The following is an 18,874-nucleotide window of genomic DNA, read 5'->3' on the forward strand; positions in this document are numbered from 1 at the left end:
TTTTGCCTGAAAATGATAACAGTTTACATTTATGCGGCACGCCACAGTTTCCAAAGCATTTTGGTACACATGCGTCTCTTCTTACCCATATCCAGTCTATTCCTGAAAGAGTGCAGAGAGCAGATTTTGGGCCTGCAGGACCCTATGTTCGATTATTTTAAATGGAAAAAATAATTTGTCTCAGCTTGTCCAAGAACTTCAACCCATCACTCAAACACTTAAAAATCCATTTAATATCTACCAAGGATTTCTGTATCATAGAGAGCACTTAAAACATCAATTACCAATTATTTATTTCTCAGTGACCTCAGTGGTGGGCATGTTTGTGTATAATGCACAACAATATTGTACAACATTAGATAAAAATTGCGTCTTCAGTGAACTTGTTATAAAAATATGTGGAGAAATAACGTAAGAAGATGCATAGTGAACGTAACTAACATTTAGTAAAACACAGGAAACAAAGCCTTTTTTAATTGGTTAGATATCAATGAAGAGTTACTGAGGGGCTGTGTTTGCATACAAGAGGAGGGGATGGACGGAGGACATGGTGGCAGGGGAAGACAAGCAAGAGGGCCCGTGACATTATGAGGGAAACAAGTGTCAGAGGTTCATCCAGTGTCCCAATCAAAGGCATGCAGACAGTCTTTTCCTCGGCAGCCAAGACTCCAAAGGTGGATGGCTAAACTATCCCTAAAAGCTGCGAGATGAAAAAACCAAAATGGGCATCGTTTGCGTTCCCTTGACGCGTGATTGTAGAGCTCCTGACAGCCTAAGATTCTGCTTATAGACGTGTGTTTTAACACGGTGCTTCTGTGCACGTCATGATCCTCTTCTCTTGCGACAAAATCATTCTGTTTGCGTGATCTACATTTTAAATATTTCACGCTCAAATAGTGGAGCTCCTCTTCCTCCCCTGCCTCAGACCAATAATGACCATTGGTTTGAAAGAGCTTCTTAGCAGTAAGTTGTTTGCTCTTCATTAGTGATGCTAATAGTTCTTCAGCGTGTTTACTGTCCACTTTGCTTACCCCAGGCTCCTTAGCAAAGTAAAAGACTTTGTTTTGAATCACCACCTTCTCAAAACCTTTGAAAGTCAGCAAAAAATTTCAGGAGCCATTTCTTCCCTTTTTCATTCATTGTTTGTGGTGACACTTTCCAAGCCTAATCAGTGCATCCACTGCCTTTGTGGTAAAAACTCTTCCATGACTCCTCCTCAAAGTTCTGTCGTTCTGTCAGCACTCCACATAAAGTACTTTGTCGTCAGCTAATATGCCTTGCAGGTCGTGGTGACTCCGTGGTATCAAGAAAGATGCAGAAAAACCACAAGACTGCACAGATATTACTTTTAACTGAAGGCTCTAGAAGAATGTCCCAAAGCATTATCTTTAGTCAAAGAAGCCTTGTATCAGAGGTTTTCCTTCTTCACATATAGGGTTTGCGCACCACGTCGCAGGCCGTGCGCTCTGCAGCGCTACCCGAGGGCCAGGGTGCTGGAGTGGTGCGCCAGCACAGGCTTTGGTTTGCATCAGTCACCCTCACGGCTGCCAGCTAAAAGCAGTATTAGCTTATCTGTGGACTTAGGTCCTGGCTCCTTTTTCTTGCCTTCTGAAATAAATGTACAAGATGGCATTTGTTTTCAGAAAAAGCTCAGATTCATCAGGATTGGAAATTTGTGATAAAACCACCGTCAGGAGTCGCTGCGTTTCACTGGAGGAGGTGCTGCACCCACACTCTTCCAAGTGTCAGGCTTACATGTTCTTCAATCTCTCGAACCTTCCAGACTTGCTTTAAAACTGAAATCCTCCACCAAATCATCTCTTTCTTCCATCACTTTTCCAACTCTCCCGAAGTGTTGAGATCTCCCACTGTACCAGTGTGTGCTCGGTGGCATCATGCTGACTGGCTGCGCGTCCTCCATACAAGAATTTAACTCGTTTTATAAAAATAGCACGCCATGCTCAAGAACACTGAGAAACCTTGTGGAATCAACACTTTTCACAAGTGATATTTTGTCACCCAATGCAAAAAAACCACAAGAAATGGGGGGGACACGTGTTTGGCCAGGATTCTCTCTCTTACGTGATCACGTTTCTCAGTACAGTATCACTTCTGTTTTTCTAACAGGCAGTTTCCTAGGCCTCTCAAACTCACCTTCTTCACAGGCTTTTCCACTTCTGTAGGAGACGTTTTCGCTTCAAGTGGGGAGAATGAGGTAATGATACGCCACATGTCCGAACAGCACAGGCACTGGCGTCTGCTAGGAGCGGTGTGTGTCGTGTCCTCTCCGGTTCAGGTGCTCAAGCTGAGTGACTGTGCTGCAGGCTCGTTTTTCATTTGGAGAGCCAACATAGGGTAATGTTTTTTGCACATCGTTGTAGCAAATACTCAGTGGGAGTTGAGATGGGACAGCTACCTTTGTGTTCTCATCCCACAACAGCTTTCTGAGTTCAGGTCGTGGGCCCTCCATAGGAGGAAAGTTTGAGGCTCAGAGATGTGGCCGCCATACGCCACTGCCGGGGTGTGCAAGCAGAGGACTTGACCCGAGCTCTCCATAACTTTACAAGATCACCGCAGCTGAAGTGACACCAGCCTAGAAAATCACGTGAGGTTGGAAACACAGCCCTGTTAGGCCTTGTCTGGGCGGAGGTTAAAGAGGAAGGCTGCCCACGGTGGGACCGGGTATGTGCTGGCACGGTTGGGGTGCAACCTGAGGCTCCTGTCACCAGGAACAAGCTCGTGCATGTGATTTTGTATCCAGGGTCCTGAAGTTCACAAATTCTATGAGGACCATCTGTGGATCCCAGGTTAAGAACCTCGGTGCAATGGGTGGTTCTTAGCTTTTAGTTTCTCCAGAGAATTTTATTGAAGGCTAGGCAGTGGAGTGAGCCTTCTAGAAAGGAACCATTCAAATCTCAGCTCTGCCTCTCACTGGTTATGTGACGGGTGATTTCACTTGCCCTCTACGAGCCTCAATCTTATCTCTAAAATGGGGCCAGTGGTAATATTGACCTCATTATGTGGTTGTGTGGCTAAAGGAGGAGAACTCAAAGCACCTGACACATAACAGTTGCTCCTCCCTTCCCGGAAGGAATGACTCAAACCCACCAAACTGGCGAGAGTCCGAGAAGACAGTGTCGATCAGTTTATCTTCAGAGCTAAATCTGGGTGGAGAACCAAAATGTGCTTGTGGAAGGTAGGACCGTCTGATAAATGCAGGCCTTGTTTGTGCACAGAAAGTGGAGAGAGGGAGGAGGACATTTGTTGGGGGCCTTCCGTGTGCCAGAGGGGCTGCTCTGTCGACGGAGCGAGCTGGACTACTGTTGTCTGCCTTCTGAAGAACCCACAGGAGACTCGGGCAGTCACCCTTGGAAGGTGCAGGACCGGCCCAGGGGGCAGGGGGGCACAAGTAAATGGTTCCGGAACTGCAAGCCTGCCCTGCCTTTGAGGCGCCCCCTCCTCAGGTTAGAGCCGGGAGCTTACAGTTTTCAGGATTTTTAAACTGTTTATGAGGCTCTGGTTTTGGCATCAGGCTTCAGCAGTTCCTTGGGCTCTGATTGTCCTTGGGTGAGAGCAAGATGGTTACACGCTTGGTTTGAAGTCAGACCCAGGTTTGCATCCCAGCTCATCCACTTACTGGTTGTGTCATCCTAACCTTAGTTTCCTCGTCTGTTAAATGAAGTTGATGTTATTAGTGTACACGTACAGTGGAATATTATTCAGCCACAAAAAGAAATAAAGTACTGGCACACTACAACATGGATGAACCTTGAAAACATTATGCCAACTGAAAGAAGCGAGTCACAGAAGCTCACATATTATGATTCCAGTTATATACCCCAAATAGGTAAATACATAGAGAACACAAATTGCTGGTTACCGGGGGTTAGGGCGAGAAAGGAATGGGGAGCAACTTGTTAATAGGTACAGAGTCTCCTTTTGGGGTGATGAAATGTTTTGGAACTAGAGAGAGGTGGTTGCACAGCATTGTGAATGTACTAAATGCCACTGACTTGTTCACTTTAAAATAGGTTTATATACTGTGAATGTGACCTCCATCAAAATAAACAAATAATATAATAAGAATGTTCTCGACCCCAGCGGGTTTCTGGAGGATTATGTGGGTCGGTTGATCCTTACAAGGTGCTTAGCACAGTGCCTGGTCCCTAAGACCCTCTCAGTAATTTGCAGCTGTGATGATTCATTTTGGGGGAGGAGGAGGCCCCAGTGTCCTAAGAACCACCATTGACACCCTCTGATGAAAGTGGTTACTGTGCAGTTGGTCGTTGCATGTTGATCCTCTTAGCTTTGGTGTTAGAGGCTCACGTTTTCTGATCTCATCCCCAGACTATGAAGGGCAATGGTGACATCTGTGCCTTCACTGTCCTGGGTTCTCTCTTAAAGAAAGTCACCTCTAGGAGGTAATTAGCTCGTATGTAGCACTTGGCAGGGATTAACCGACGTGCAGGGGACATGGTTTTAGGCCGGTTTGCCAGGCTGGAGCTGGTTAGGTTTCCCTACACTTTTGAGCATAGTGTACAAATCTGAAAATTCATTGTTACTCATTGAATAAAGTTTTTATCTTAATTATTTTATCTTTGCATTTTCATTTTCCCTTTTAAAAAGTTTCCATTTACTTGAATGTGGTTCTTAACTTAATGTCCCCCTTGTGGGGAAGTACTTGGGTTAACAGGAAATGAAATGTCTCTCCTCCCCCCCACCCAGCTTCCATGTATGATTTCACCAACTTGAGTGAAGTTTTAAAAATCTAGTTACAGACTCAGATAATTACCCCCTGCATGTTAACTTCCTTAAAACTGTAACTGAGACCCATTTCTAAAATTTAGAGATATTTAAACCCATCAGTTTATCTTAAATCTTTGTTTTTTTATATATAGGCTGAAAAATTTTTTTAATGTTTTTACCATTTTGTAAAATATGGGGATGCTTCCCTTAAGAATACATGATATGAAAAGGCACATTTGTGAAATTGTTAAACTGAGGTAGTATTTTTTATTTCAAAGTAATTCACTGTCATTTCTTTTTAAGTGAACGTTTTCTAGCATTTAAAAATTTTTAGAATCTTTACATTTTCAGAAACAGTATTTGAAAGGTAGATATTCTTCTTCCTAACTTTTATTTATTTATTTATTTTTATTTTTATTTTTTGGGTTTTTTTTATTGTGAAATTTTTGTTCATTATTGTTTATCAGTCACCATATAAGAGCATCCCTCCACCCCTTGTGCCCACCCCCCACCTCCCTAGCCCCTGGTAACCACCAAACAGTTCTGTCTGTCCGTGTGTTGGTTTATCTTCCACATATGAGTGAAATCATGCCCTGTTTGTCTTTCTCTTTCTGACTTATTTCACTTAACATAATACCCTCCAGGTCCATCCATGTTGTTGCAAATGGGAAGATTTTGTCTTTGTTTATGGCTGAGCAGTATTCCATGCTATATATACCACATCTTCTTTATCCAATCATCAGTCAAGGGACACTTCGGTTGCTTCCATGTCTTGGCTATAGTGAATAATGCTGTGATGAACATGGGGGTGCATAAGCCTCTTTGGATTGTTGATTTCAGGTTCGTTGGGTAGATACCCAGTAGTGGGATAGCTGGATCATAAGGTATTTCTATTTTTAATTTTTTGGGGAATCTCCATACCGTTTTCGACAGAGGCTGCGCCAGTTTGCATTCCCACCAGCAGTGGATTAGGGTTCCCATTTCTCCACAGCCTCTCCAGCATTTGTTGCTTTTTGTCTTGGTGATTATAGCCATTCTAACAGGTGTAAGGTGATATCTTAGTGTGGTTTTGATTTGCATTTCCCTGATGACTAGTGATGTTGAGCATCTTTTCATGTGCCTATTGGCCATCTGTATATCTTCTTTGGAGAAGTGTCTGTTCATTTCCTCTGCCCATTTTTTGATTGGGTTGTTTGTTTTTTTGTTATTCAGTTCTGTGAGTTCTTTATGTATTATGGTGATTAATCCTTGTCAGATACATGGTTTGCAAATATTTTTTCCCAGCTGGTGGGTTCCCTATTCATTTTGATCCTGGTTTCCTTTTCCTTGTAGAAGCTCTTTAATCTGATGAAGTCCCATTTGTTTATTTTTTCTTTTGTTTCCCTTGTCTGAGTAGACATGGAATTCAAGAAGATCCCTTTATGGCTGATGGCGAGTAGTGTACTACCTATATTTTCCTCCAGGAGTTTTATAGTTTCAGGTCTCACCTTCAGATCTTTGATCCATTTTGAGTTAATTTTTGTGTATGGCGAAAGGTGGTGGTCTACTTTCATTCTTTTGCAAGTGGCCGTCCAGTTTTCCCAGCACCATTTATTGAAGAGACTTTCCTTTCTCCACTCTATGTCCTTAGCTCCTTTGTCAAAGATTAGATATACCCATAGATATGAGGTTTTATTTCTGGACTTTCAATTCTGTTCCATTGATCTGTGTGTCTGTTTTTATACAAGTACCATGCTGTTTTAATTACTGTCACTTTGTAGTATGTTTTGAAGTCAGGGATTGTGATGCCTCCAGCCTTGTTCTTCTTTTTCAGGATTGCTTTAGCTATACAGAGTCTTTTGTTGCCTCATATGAATGCTAGTATTCTTTGTTCTATTTCTATGAAGAATGTCTTTGGGATTCTGATTGGGATTGCATTGAGTCTGTAGATTGCTTTAGGTAGTATGGACATTTTAACTATGTTTATTCTTCTGATCCAAGTGCATGGAATATTTTTCCATTTCTTTATGTCATCATTGATTTTGCTCAATAATGTCTTATAGTTTTCATTGTATAGGTCTTTCGCTTCCTTGGTTAAATTTACTCCAGATATTTTATTCTTTTTGTTGCAATTGTAAATGGGATTGTCTTCTTGAGTTCTCTTTCTGTTAGTTTGTTGTTGGTATATAGAAATGCAACTGATTTCTATAAGTTGCTTTTGTACCCTGCCACTTGGCTGTAGTTGTTGATTATTTCTAATAGTTTTCCAATGGATTCTTTAGGGTTTTCTATATATAAGATCATGTCATCTGCAAACAGCGAGAGTTTCACTTCTTCATTGCCTATTTGGATTCCTTTTATTCCTTTTGCCTAATTGCTCTGGCCAGAACCTCCAGTACTGTGTTGAATAAGAGTGGCGAGAGTGGGCACCCTTGTCTTGTTTCTGTTTTCAGAGGGATGGCTTTCAGTTTTTCCCCATTGAGTATGATGTTGGCTGTGGGTTTGTCATATATGGCCTTTATTATGTTAAGGTACTTTCCTTCTATACCCATTTTGTTGAGAGTTTTTATCATAAATGGATGTTGGATCTTGTCAAAAGCCTTCTCTGTATCTATTGAGATGATCATATGGTTTTTATTCCTCATTTTGTTGATGTGGTGTATCACATTGATTGATTTGCAGATGTTGAACCATCCCTGTGTCCCTGGTATAAATCCCACTTGATTGTGGTGTATGATCTTTTTAATGTATTGCTGTATTCGGTTTGCCAATATTTTGTTGAGGATTTTTGCATCTATGTTCATCAGGGATATTGGTCTGTAGTTTTCCTTAGTATTGTCTGCCTGGCTTTGGTATCAGGGTGATGTTGGCCTTGTAGAATGTGTTGGGAAGTGTTCCACCTTCCTCTATTTTTTGGAATAGTTTGAGAAGGATAGGTATTAAGTCTTCTTTGAAGGTTTGGTAAAATTCTCCAGAGAAGCCATCTGGTCCTGGACTTTTATTTTTTGGGAGGTTTTTGATTACTGTTTCAATCTCTTTACTTGTGATTGGTCTATTCATGTTCTCTGTTTCTTCTTGATTCAATTTTAGGAGGTTGTATGAGTCTAAGAATTTATCCATTTCCTCTAGATTGTCCAATTTGTTGGCATATAATTTTTCATAGTATTCTCTTATAATCTTTTGTATTTCTGTGGTATCTGTTGTAATTTCTCCTTTTTCATTTCTAATTTTATTTATTTGAGCCTTCTCTGTTTTTTTCTTGGTGAGTCTGCCTGTTTGTCAACTTTGTGTATCTTGTCCAAGAACCAGCTCTTCGTCTCATTGATCCTTTCTATTGTTTTTTTAATTTCAATTTCATTTATTACTGCTCTGATTTTTATTATTTCCCTCCTTCTGCTGACTTTAGGCTTTGTTTGTTCCTCTTTTTCTAATTCTGTTAAGCATAGTTTGAGGTTGCTTATTTGGGCTTTTCTTGTTTGTTAAGGTGGGCCTGTATTACTATGAGTTTCCCTCTCAGGACCGCTTTTGCTGCATCTCATATGAGTTGGTACGGTGTATTTTCATTTTCATTTGTCTCCAGATATGCTTTGATTTCCCCTTTAATTTCATCAATGATCCATTGGTGGTTTAGTAGCATGTTGTTGAGTCTCCACAGCTTTGTCACTTTCCCGGTTTTTTCCTTGTAGTTGATTTCTAACTTCATGGCATTATGGTCTGAAAAGATGCTTGTTATGGTTTCAATCTTCCTAAATTTATATAAGCATGCCTTGTTTCCCAACATATGGTCTATTCTTGAGAATGTTCCATGTGTACTTGAGAAGAATGTGTAATCTGCTGTGTTTGGATGGAGTGCTCTGTATATGTCTATTAAGTCCATCTCATCTAGTTTTTCATTTAGGTCCATTATTTCCTTATTTATTTTCTGTCTGGATGATCTGTCCATTGATGAGAGTAGGGTGTTAAGATCCCCTACTATTATTGTGTTGTTGTTAATATCTCCTTTTAGGTTTGTTAATAGTTGCTTTATGTACCTTGGTGCTCCTGTATTGGGTGCATATATATTTGAAGGTGTCTTCTAGGGCCGGCCCCGTGGCTTAGCGGTTAAGTGCGCGCTCCGCTGCTGGTGGCCCGGGTTTGGATCCCGGGCGCGCACCGACACACCGCTTCTCCGGCCATGCTGAGGCCACATCCCACATACAGCAACTAGAAGAATGTGCAACTATGACATACAACTATCTCCTGGGGCTTTGGGGGGAAAAAAAAGGAGGAGGATTGGCAATAGATGTTAGCTCAGAGCTGGTCTTCCTCAGCAAAAAGAGGAGAATTAGCATGGATGTTAGCTCAGGGCTGATCTTCCTCACAAAAAAATAAATAAATAAATAAAAAGTAAAAAAAAAAAAAAAAAGTGTCTTCTTGGTGGAGTGTCCCTTTTATCATTATATATTGGCCCTCTTTGTCTCTCATTACTTGTTTTATCTTGAAGTCAACTTTGTCTGATATAAGTATGGCAACACCTGCTTTCTTTTGTTTGCCATTAGCTTGGAGTATTGTCTTCCATCCTTTCACTCTGAGCCTGTGTTTGTCTTTAGAGCTGAGATGTGTTTCCTGGAGGCAGCATATTGTTTGGTCTTGTTTTTTAATCCATCCCACCACTCTGTGTCTTTTGATTGGAGAGTTCAGTCCATTTACATTTAGGGTACTTATTGATATATGGGGGCTTGTTATTTTATCTCTCTTTTTCCGGTTCTTTTACATTTCTGTTGGTTTCTCGTCCCATATGTTTTGGACTACCAATGCAGTTTGGTAGTTCTGTATGGGGGTTCTCTTAGTTTTCTCTTTCTTTATCGTGTGTGATTCTATTCTGATTATTTGGTTAGTGGTTGCCATTAGGTTTGTATAAAAAATATCGTGGATGTGATAGTCCATTTTTTGATGGCCTCTTATTCCCTTAGACTAAGTCGATTGGATCCCTTTCCTTTTCCCCTTCTATGTTATTGTTGTCCCGTCTTATTCCTTCTTGTGTTGTGAGTTCGTGTTTAACATGTTGCGGTTATATTTATGCTTGGTGCTTACCTTCCCTTGATCTTTGGTTTTATAATTAAGTGTTTGCTAATCTATTTTGATAGAGGACTGCGATTTTTCTGGTTTTGTCGACCTGTTTTCCTCCTCGTTCAAAACTTTGAATCCCCTTTCTCTTTTTTTCCTCAGGGATGAGGGCCTTCTTGAGCACTTCTTGTAGTGGGGGTCTTGTGGCAATGTACTCCCTTAGCTTTTGTTTATATGGGATAGTTATTATTTCTCCATCATATCTGAAGGATATTTTTGCTGGATAGAGTATTCTTGGCTGAAAGTTTTTGTCCTTTAGAATTTTGCATATATTGTTCCACTCTCTCCTAGCCTGTAAAGTTTCTGTCGAGAAATCGGCTGAGAGCCTGATAGGAAATCCTTTGTATGTTATTTATTTATTTTTTTTGTCTAGCTGCCCTTAATATTTTTTCTTTGTTGTTGACTTTTGCCAGCTTTACTGCTATATGCCTTAGAGAGGGTCTTTTCATGTTGATATATTTAGGAGATCTATTTATTTATTCACTGGTATTTCTGGCTCCTTCCCCAGGTTTGGGAAGCTCTCAGATATTATTTCTTTGAACAAGTTCTCTGCTCCTTTTTCCCTCTCTTCTCCCTCTGGAATACCTATAATCCTTATGTTGGATTTCCTCATTGAGTTGGATATTTCTCGGGAGAGTTTCTTCATTTCTTTTTAGTCTTAGTTCTCTTTCCTCCTCCATCTGGAGCACTTCTGCATTGCTGTCCTCAATATTGCTAATTCTTTTTGGAAACAAGCTTTAAGGATCTGTAGCAAGTTTTCTCAATGTATTTATTACTAAATAATTATTGGTGCCTTGAAGATGGGTTTGGTACATTGAAGATGGGAACCTTGAAGATGGGTTTGGTTTTTGGAAATCAGACATCATTTGGTGGTGGAGTAGTATTTCATGTTTCATCTGTAAACAAAGTTCTGGAAGCAGCTGCCAAAAAGGAATTCTGAAATGTTTTGCTCACTGGCTAAAGTTTGATGATTATTTGGGTTTACAAATTCTAATATGCTTGTTAAAAATCATGTCATTTCTTTATCGTTATTCATCCCAGTTTTCCCCTTTCTCCTCCTGAAGATGTTAGAGGAGACAAGACCTTTCCTAATGTCCTTTCTGAATTCTACATTTAATGTAGGCAGAGGAGGTCCTTTGCTGTGGTAAACCAAACACCCCAACCTCCTCGAGTCAGGTCAGGCAAAATGAGAAGGAAACAGACTGGCGTTCTGCTGGCTTGAGGAATTGCCAGTCCAGTTTACACACAGACTCAGAAAGGCTAATTGAAGAGTGCCCATTTCCTAACTTAGATTCTGAGATCTTTTTTTCTTTCTTTTTTTTTCACTATTACTGACTCTCAAAAAGTTACCACGTGCTTTTTAAATAAAACAGTGAGGTGAAGGTACTCATTACTTCATAAATTTCAAGTGTCTCACTCACCTTCCTACAAATCCGCACTTTCTGGATTCACATGGAAAGGTGAATTTGTTCAGCTCTAATTAACATATGAGAAGAGTTTTCATTGCTCTGTGAACACAAGATGCTGCCACTTTATGCCGTAATATGGATTCTCAGTTTAAAAACCGAACCATTGTGAAAGGAATTTAGTTGTAATGCATACAACTTTGAAAACCCAGGGCAATTTTTATTAATTTTATAAATTCTTACACTGCATTAAGCTGAAATATGCTTAAAGGAGAGCCATAACACTTTTTTAATAACCACAGTTCAACACATTTAGAAATCCCTAACACTTATTAAAGGTAGTAACCCCCAAACTTCTGTCCCTTCTGCTCTTACGCAGCACACTCAGCACAAAGCACTTCCTGGAGCAGAGCTTGTCTCTTGATCAGGGTCGTCGACCACGTAGAAGCCACGCACTTCTATCGCCCGGTAGAGGGTGATGTACTTGGAAACCTTCCTTGTCCTCGGGACCACGTATTTCTCCGTGAACTCGGCCTTGTCCAGTTGCTCCCTGCCTTCTGTGGTCAGAATGCAGTTAATGAACGTGAGGGTATAACTGTAGCAGTTGTGATGGTCTTCTTCATACCTTACAAAACACGGATGTTGAGAAGAGAAGGCTTAGCTTCAAAGGCTGCTCAGGAACAGGCTGGGAAGCTGCCAAAGGACTTTCAGAATTGAAATTGGGCTCACTCAGTGAGCTGCACCCCTACGTGTGCTGGCCGACATGACAGCAAAGCTTTGAGAGACCCTTGACGTCTTGGGCTATTTCTACTAGCAACTTAAGTACAGATAGGAGTCATCCAAATGTTCAGACTGATGACTTAAGTTGTACATAAACTGCCAATTTGGGGAACTTACTTTCACTGAAATTCTAGGTTCTAGAAGTGGAATTTCATTTCTAAGTTTTAGCATATCCCACAGTGTCTAAACTCACTTCAAGGGAAGCCTCAAAGCAATTTAAATCCACAAGTATGCTATATATCTAAAGTGTTGAGAGAGCAAGAAATTGAAAAATTTCAAACTTCCTGAAACAAAAAATTTTTTTAAAACTTTGGATAGTTTTACATTTTGAACATAATTTTTTAAAAATTTTGTTTTAAGGGGGTATACTATTGTGGCTTTTGGTGTACATATTATTAAATGTTAAGTACAAAAATACCTAGCCAAATAACTAAAATAACTAGAGTACTAAGTTCTGGTCCTGTGAGTTCTTAAAATGCTGTGATTCTGTTGTGTAAATGTGCTCACCTCTGCAGAAAACCCAGAGTAATTCAACCCCTGCTTGAATTCTGTTATAGGCACTACTACCTTGATACAGGCTCAACATGAACTAAACAGCCCTTGTGAGCTGGGATCGCACCCGTGTGGTGAATGAGGCCTGGGAGGGGTAGTCTCTGAACCCCGTACCTGTGAGGCAGCCAGGCCCCCGTGGTAGAGAAGTCTTCCAGGTACTTGTCCCACTGGTCCATCAGTCCAAACATGCCAGGCTGCAGTAACGGGATGCTTACACTCTGCTCCCAGCCTGTCTCATCTCGCTGGACACCGTGCGCGGTGTAATTATACACCACTCCTGCAACCAAACCAGAGTCACGCAGGAGCTGAAGGGGAAATGCACCTCTGTGAAAGGAGGCTTCAGAAAATAACAGCAGCCACTGTGGTAACTCTCCATAACCCAGATTGCACTTTCTGATTAGTCAGAGAGCAACGGGCCTTGAGAGGCTGCAGAGTCTCCTTCCTCCAGGGTCCAGTTCGAGAGGCAGCCACCCACCCAAGAGATTGCGAGCTGGTCTTGCCTGGAGTCGGGAGGGGTTCGTGGAGCCTCTGCCTCCCCTGCTCTCAGCAAAGCCTTTCCTTCAGGGAAGCCCAGTCCTCGCTCCACCTGCTCTTCAGCGCCGGGAAGTCGCCCCCAGGACAAGGAGACAGTAGTGGGTGCCAGGATAATCATCTCCAAATACTTTTGTTGAAGTTTGCTATTACAAATGGGTCTATCTTGTTCCCTTAAATCAGCAGTAAATTTCCACTGATAAAGACTAGTGGTAAATTTGGCTGCTCACGTGGGTAACTCGAGTTCAAAAACCCAGTCCTAGGTTTCTGTTCAGTGTCAGTTTCTCCTGGCTTAAGGGGTAGGAAGGGCTGTGATGACAGCCCCACTAGACTGGCCTCACTCACCATTCCCAGACCTACAACTTCCTGCAAGTGCCCACCCTCCCCTTTTCCTGCAGACCAGGATGTGCTGGTGTCAGGGGTTGCAGCCTCTGCGCCCTCAGAGCCAAATCTGACCAAAGGAACCGTTTTGTTTAAACATGCTTCTCTTTTTTAAAGCAAACCACTGCAGACCCCACCACATGCTCAGGTGCTCTATTCCCCTGGTCTACCCCTGGGGTCCCTGCCTAGCCCCTGGAGACCCTAGATTGTGAGGTTCCCGTGGCACTGTGCTGAGTATAGGACTGGGGACAGAGGGCCTGGCTCCAGTTCTGGTTCCAACACAACACGAGGTCTTGGGCAACTCAACCTTTCTGGACATCTGTTTGTCTCTTAAAAACCAGCAAAACTTACAGGTTTGTGATGCTCTTGGCTGAGAAAACATTAAAGAGCTTTCAAATATCCAGTACTATTAGTAGTAACACCTTGACTTTAGTCAAGTATTTCTCTTTTGGGGGTACCATTGCCCACCTCATGGTGCAGCAGGAGAACCCAGGGAACAGAGCGGTCGCCGATTAAATGTTGCCATGATTGCCTTTCCTCTAGAAATACTGCTTTTCTCTAACTGGGTGTTGTGGCGGTTATTTAAGCTATGAAAATGCACTCACCGTTTGTGTTGGTTATTCCAACGTGAAGATCAGACCTTCCGTCGTACTCCCTGAAAGAGACAAGTATTTTTTTCTGTCATTTGTATGTGTCTGGCATGAAGAGTTGGTATTTAGGAGGAGAGACATGGGCCTCTTCTCCTGACTGGTGCCAGAACTTGCCATCAGTGGCCAGGTTAGTGGAAGCCCTGTTCCAAAGCTGGTTGAACCAAGAGTACATTTGAGGTAGAAAATACTCCCCTGCATCTCCATCTGGATTTTCTTGCCCCTCAATTCTCAAGGTGAGTGTGCTGGAAGGCCAGGCCTGCTGGAGCATCAAGTCAGCTTAACGTCTGGCTCCGCGGGCAGAGGGGCCCACCCTGACGTCACTTGTCACAGGAGCTCCTGGTTTCCTCCTTATACGTGAGGTGACAGCCTGTTCCTTCAGGCTGACGTGGGGAGAGGATCCTGAATGCATCTCCGTGGGCTTCTAGCTTCAGCACTAACGTGGCCCGTTTTGGTCTTGTTTCCTGTGGCCTCACCCACTTTTCCCAGACAGCCCGTTTGCTGAAGTTGCTCTTTACCCGAGACTGTGCGTTAGATGTAGAACTCCATGTAATTGAACCTCCATGTACAGTCCCAGGCCATCACTTACTAGTCCTGGGACGTTGGCAAGTCACTTTCTCTCTCTGATCTCAGATTCCTCATCTATAAAATGGGATTATCATAAGCCTCCTAGCAGCTGGTCGTAAGAATAAAATGCCTGATGAGTGCCTGCTACTTCTAGGTGTCGAATAAATCAGAGGTAATTTTTAAATGGTAAAGCTTCTTTGTCAGACCACAGGTCTGCATATTTGGTCCTCATTAAAGCAAGCAGTTCCGGGTCCTTTTTAAAATGACCAAGGACACAAATGGCTATCCTGCTTTCTTCAGAGCAATCCCCCTAGGTCGTCTTGTTGCAGCCACTTTGAGTTTTCTGAGACCCTGTGGGTTCAGAGGTTGAGAATGAAGCCGGGAAAAGCGGTTAACAGTCTTGGGTGGCTGATTACGGCACTGCACCACCGTGTGAGTGCTACCCCAAGATCGCTCCCTGAGCGTATTGCAGCACTTTGGTTCCTCCCTAAATCCTAGGCGTTCCCCCCCTCCCTCCTGTCCTTCGGTTATTCCTGTCATGCAACTGATGTTTATTGTGTCAGGTATGGGCCTTCACTTCATTTGAAGTGAAGGGCTAATGATACAACAGAAAATAAGACCAGGTCTCTACTCTCACGGAGTTTGCTCACTTCCAGAGAAGACTTTGTAGTTTTAGTTTAACAAGGTTTTAACAGATTGATAAGTGCTGTGAAAAGGGAAAAAAAACAATGTTACAGAAGCACGTGATGGGGCAGGGACAGGGCCACCCCTCTCCCGTACACCACCTTTGTACAAATTAAGAAAAGGTGCCCCTTCTTCCTGCAGATGCAGCTCTACCCAACGTGCTTGGCTTAGTGAGTGGAGTGCAGACTGAGTTTCAGTACCCATAGCCACCTTGGCCAGGCACTTTTGTGCAGTGCATAACCTGCACAACCATATGTGGCAGGCTTGAGGGATCCTAACCTAGTTAGATCAGAGCCTCAGTGATTCCTTTGGGTCATTGCTGGTTCTCTTTTACAAAGTAAGTGAAATTGTCTCAAGGTGAGTTGTGGGAGTCAGTCCTGAGGGTTTGGAAGTTGGATGAGAGAGAAGGAAATAGTTTGGAACTTGGCCTTAGAGGGTCTGGTGGGCAGGGGGCTAATTGGGGGTTCTGCAGATCCTGGCCTGAGGGCATAGGAGGATGCCAAAGCACATAACCTGTTTCAACACCACCACCTCCCTTCTGCCAATGCCGAGGAAGCCCATGCCTGTCACCATCACTACCACATCATAGAATGAATACATGCTCATTAGGGGCCAACCTGAAAGCCTATCAGTTGCTGTGTCATTTCTCGAGAGCAGGGCTGTGGCTTATTCGCTGTGACATCCCTAGTTTTTCCCACACAGAGCTACCCAGGGAGGATTTTGTTGAATGAACCAATGTTACAGCAAATGAATTCCGAATTTTAACCACTTAACTCAAAAGCTTTTGGAATCCACCCTGTTAATGACTCGAGTTAGCATGAATGAGGGCCTCTTATAAAGCAGTTGGAGCTTCATGATTCTGATTAAGGTGGAAATGAAGGTTCTGCCAGTTACATTCTGAACGGAATATGAAAAGACTAGGATGGGAAGGAGCATGTTGCTTCAACATGGTAACTGGTGCCCAGGCCAGGTTGATACACCTTATCGCTGACCCTCACAACTCTGCAAGGTCAGCAGGATCCTCATTCTGCAGATGAGGAACCAGTGACTCGGAGAGGGTCCTGGAGCTGGTATGACCCAGGATAGGAATCGGGGGCTTTATGGCATCAAAACTGGCACTGTCCTCTCTGCAACCTACGGCCTCCCTGAAGAAGGGTCGGGGTGCAACTCCCTTTACACACTTGGGTTCATTTCATCCACATAAGGACAGGAAAGAAATTGATGAAGAAAGTTAGTAAGCAGGGAAGTGAGTAATCAACTCCAATTTTTTTATCCCAAAGCAGCACTCTTGAGGGCATGAGAGGTAGGAAGGTAAACTGCAAGGAGGCAAGGAGGTCTGGGCATTAGACCCTGATGATGCACGTGACCTCGCTTCCTGAAGCACGTGCGTCATTTAGTAGCATGGGTGCTCTCTTAAAACCTGGCTTGTGCAGGGCTACTTCTAATCCCAAATTTGTAAACTCCACAAGGACACTGAGGAGGCACAATCCTTTCTTTTGATTTCTGAAATCTTTCTTCAAGACAGGGGGCAACTACAAATGAAATAGACCAGCTCTGGTCTTCCGTTTAATTCATCTCCATGCAACATAGTCTGTAAGTGGCTGTTCTTCAGGCTCTGTACCTTGTACCTGTTTCTCACAGAAGTTACAGACTAACTCACAGTAAAGGTATTATTCTGGTAAGTTTAGCTGCTGGGTCATTTTCCCAGTTGGCCTCTTAGCACAAAATCTATGGGTAAAAAAAAATCTCCATGCTATCAGTTTTTCTCTCTTAAACTTATGTGAGCTGGTTTGACCTTCACATATTCTCGCACTTACCATTCCAGGAAAGTCTGCACCCCATCTATTTTTATGAAACAAATAGATGTACATTTTAGGATTTAACACCAAAACGCTGGAAGGATTATCCACCAAACCTCACACTGTATAGTGCATATTAGAAAAAGAAGGTTTTAGTGACTAAAACACAGAAGGAAAGGTTTGCACAATTCAACGTCACATTTAAAACACTGTACCTAAGAAACGTCCCTTGAGTTGGTCTGAGGAGGAATGAACATTTTTCTTGATGCCCGTTGGTAAACGGATGAGAGATGCTAACAGGTGCTTCCTCCAGCTTCCTCGAGCCCATGTCCTGCTGGCAGAGGGGGCAGCAGCGCGGCACGCGGAAGCTGTAGATGCGTTTCTTACAGTGCGTGAATTTAATTAAAGGCTTTCCGGCCTCTACCTGCTGCATGGCTTCTCCGTTGTGGGCAACCAGGCTGGTTTCCCAAGACTTCCTTTTCCTCCTTACACAGCGAGCAAACGCACACTGCCTGAGTAACCTGATCAACAATGATGTCATTCTGATTGACGGCTTCAGAAGCCAAACCAGGTAGGATTAACCAGTAACCAGGCTGCCCCATAAACTGGTGTCTTAAAGAGCTAGTTTTCATTTGTGCTCGCTTACAAAGTTTCTTTCTTTGTACACTGGGACGGTTGACAGCCAGCTCCTATGCATCCTTTAAAGACTTTCTTTTCTGTAAAACGTTCCTCAGCTCCCCGCAGCGTTCCCTTGTGCTGGCAGCACTGGATTTCTGTTTCTACCAGAATTCTGTTATTTAATTAGTCATTAGTCTGTGAGCTTCTTGTAGTTAGGGACCCACATTTACTTCTGGTTTTCTATAATAGATTACATCATTTCGGTTTTGAATAAATAAATGAAATCCCTACTTTGAGGCTATTTTCTTTTGATATTTTATATTGTAGAAGTAATTTTGCTCATAAAAAATTAACAGCACAGTTAGAAATAGTGATAGTGGTTATCCCAGGTGAGGGGTACTGACTGGGAGAGGGCGTGAGGGGTTTCTGGGGCCTGGGGCTGTTCCGATTAGTTATCTAGGTGTTGATTATATGAGAGTATTCAGTTTGTGAAAGTTCTTCACACTGTACATTTTACTATGTGCACTTTATTATTCTTCAATTTTAAAATAATTTTAAGCAGCTGTACAAAAACATTCCAAAAAAACCAAGGCAATATTCCCTATTTCTCCATAACGTTTTCCCACCCACCATATTCTACTCCCAGGAGAAAACCAAGAGTCAAGTAAGTGAATATTTCCACATAATTTTTTAAAACTGCAATGTTGTTATACTGTATAGTGTTTTGAAATTTGTGTTTTTCTCTCATCTTGGAAACTTTCCCGCAATATCAGTAATATAGGTCCAGCTCATCCTTTCAGACAGCTGCAGAGGAATCCAGAGTTTGGTTGCAACGCACTTTATTTAACCAATCCGCTATCGATGCCTATAGTTCCAGAGAACAGCAATCGCAAAGGGAAGACCCACAGTGAGGGAACATGGCAGGTAAAGGCACTTCAGAAAAGTTAAGTGTTTCATAATCTGTATTTAAATATAGTATGCTGAAATGCAGAAAAGTGCATATTCAGTGTTATAACATGAAGATGATCATCAGACTCACAGAACTAAAAAAGATCTTAGAAATCATTTCAACCAATCT

General features: G+C 42.4%; 1 protein-coding gene across 1 annotated transcript; it reads right to left on the bottom strand.

The window, feature by feature from the left end:
• Positions 1-10,111: 10,111 nt before the first annotated feature.
• On the bottom strand, positions 10,112-17,665 carry MKRN2OS (MKRN2 opposite strand). The gene is made up of 4 exons (XM_058565365.1): positions 17,394-17,665; positions 14,087-14,136; positions 12,684-12,846; positions 10,112-11,862 (listed from the first exon to the last, which is right to left on the bottom strand). Exons 1-4 carry the CDS (start codon positions 17,609-17,611, stop codon positions 11,622-11,624), a joined length of 672 nt encoding a protein of 223 aa, XP_058421348.1. The 5' UTR covers positions 17,612-17,665; the 3' UTR covers positions 10,112-11,621.
• Positions 17,666-18,874: the final 1,209 nt, after the last annotated feature.

Source organism: Diceros bicornis, chromosome 2 (genome assembly GCF_020826845.1).
Source record: "Diceros bicornis minor isolate mBicDic1 chromosome 2, mDicBic1.mat.cur, whole genome shotgun sequence".
Taxonomy (NCBI): Eukaryota; Metazoa; Chordata; class Mammalia; order Perissodactyla; family Rhinocerotidae; genus Diceros; species Diceros bicornis.

Excerpts from the sequence above, each read along its gene's own strand:
- MKRN2OS (XM_058565365.1), bottom strand. The coding sequence starts at position 17,611 with ATGCAGCAGGTAGAGGCCGGAAAGCCTTTAATTAAATTCACGCACTGT. Across the intron at positions 14,137-17,393 it reads ACTCAAGGGACGTTTCTTAG|GGAGTACGACGGAAGGTCTG; the intron begins GTACAGTGTTTT and ends TGTCTCTTTCAG. Across the intron at positions 12,847-14,086 it reads TGGAATAACCAACACAAACG|GAGTGGTGTATAATTACACC; the intron begins GTGAGTGCATTT and ends GTTTGGTTGCAG.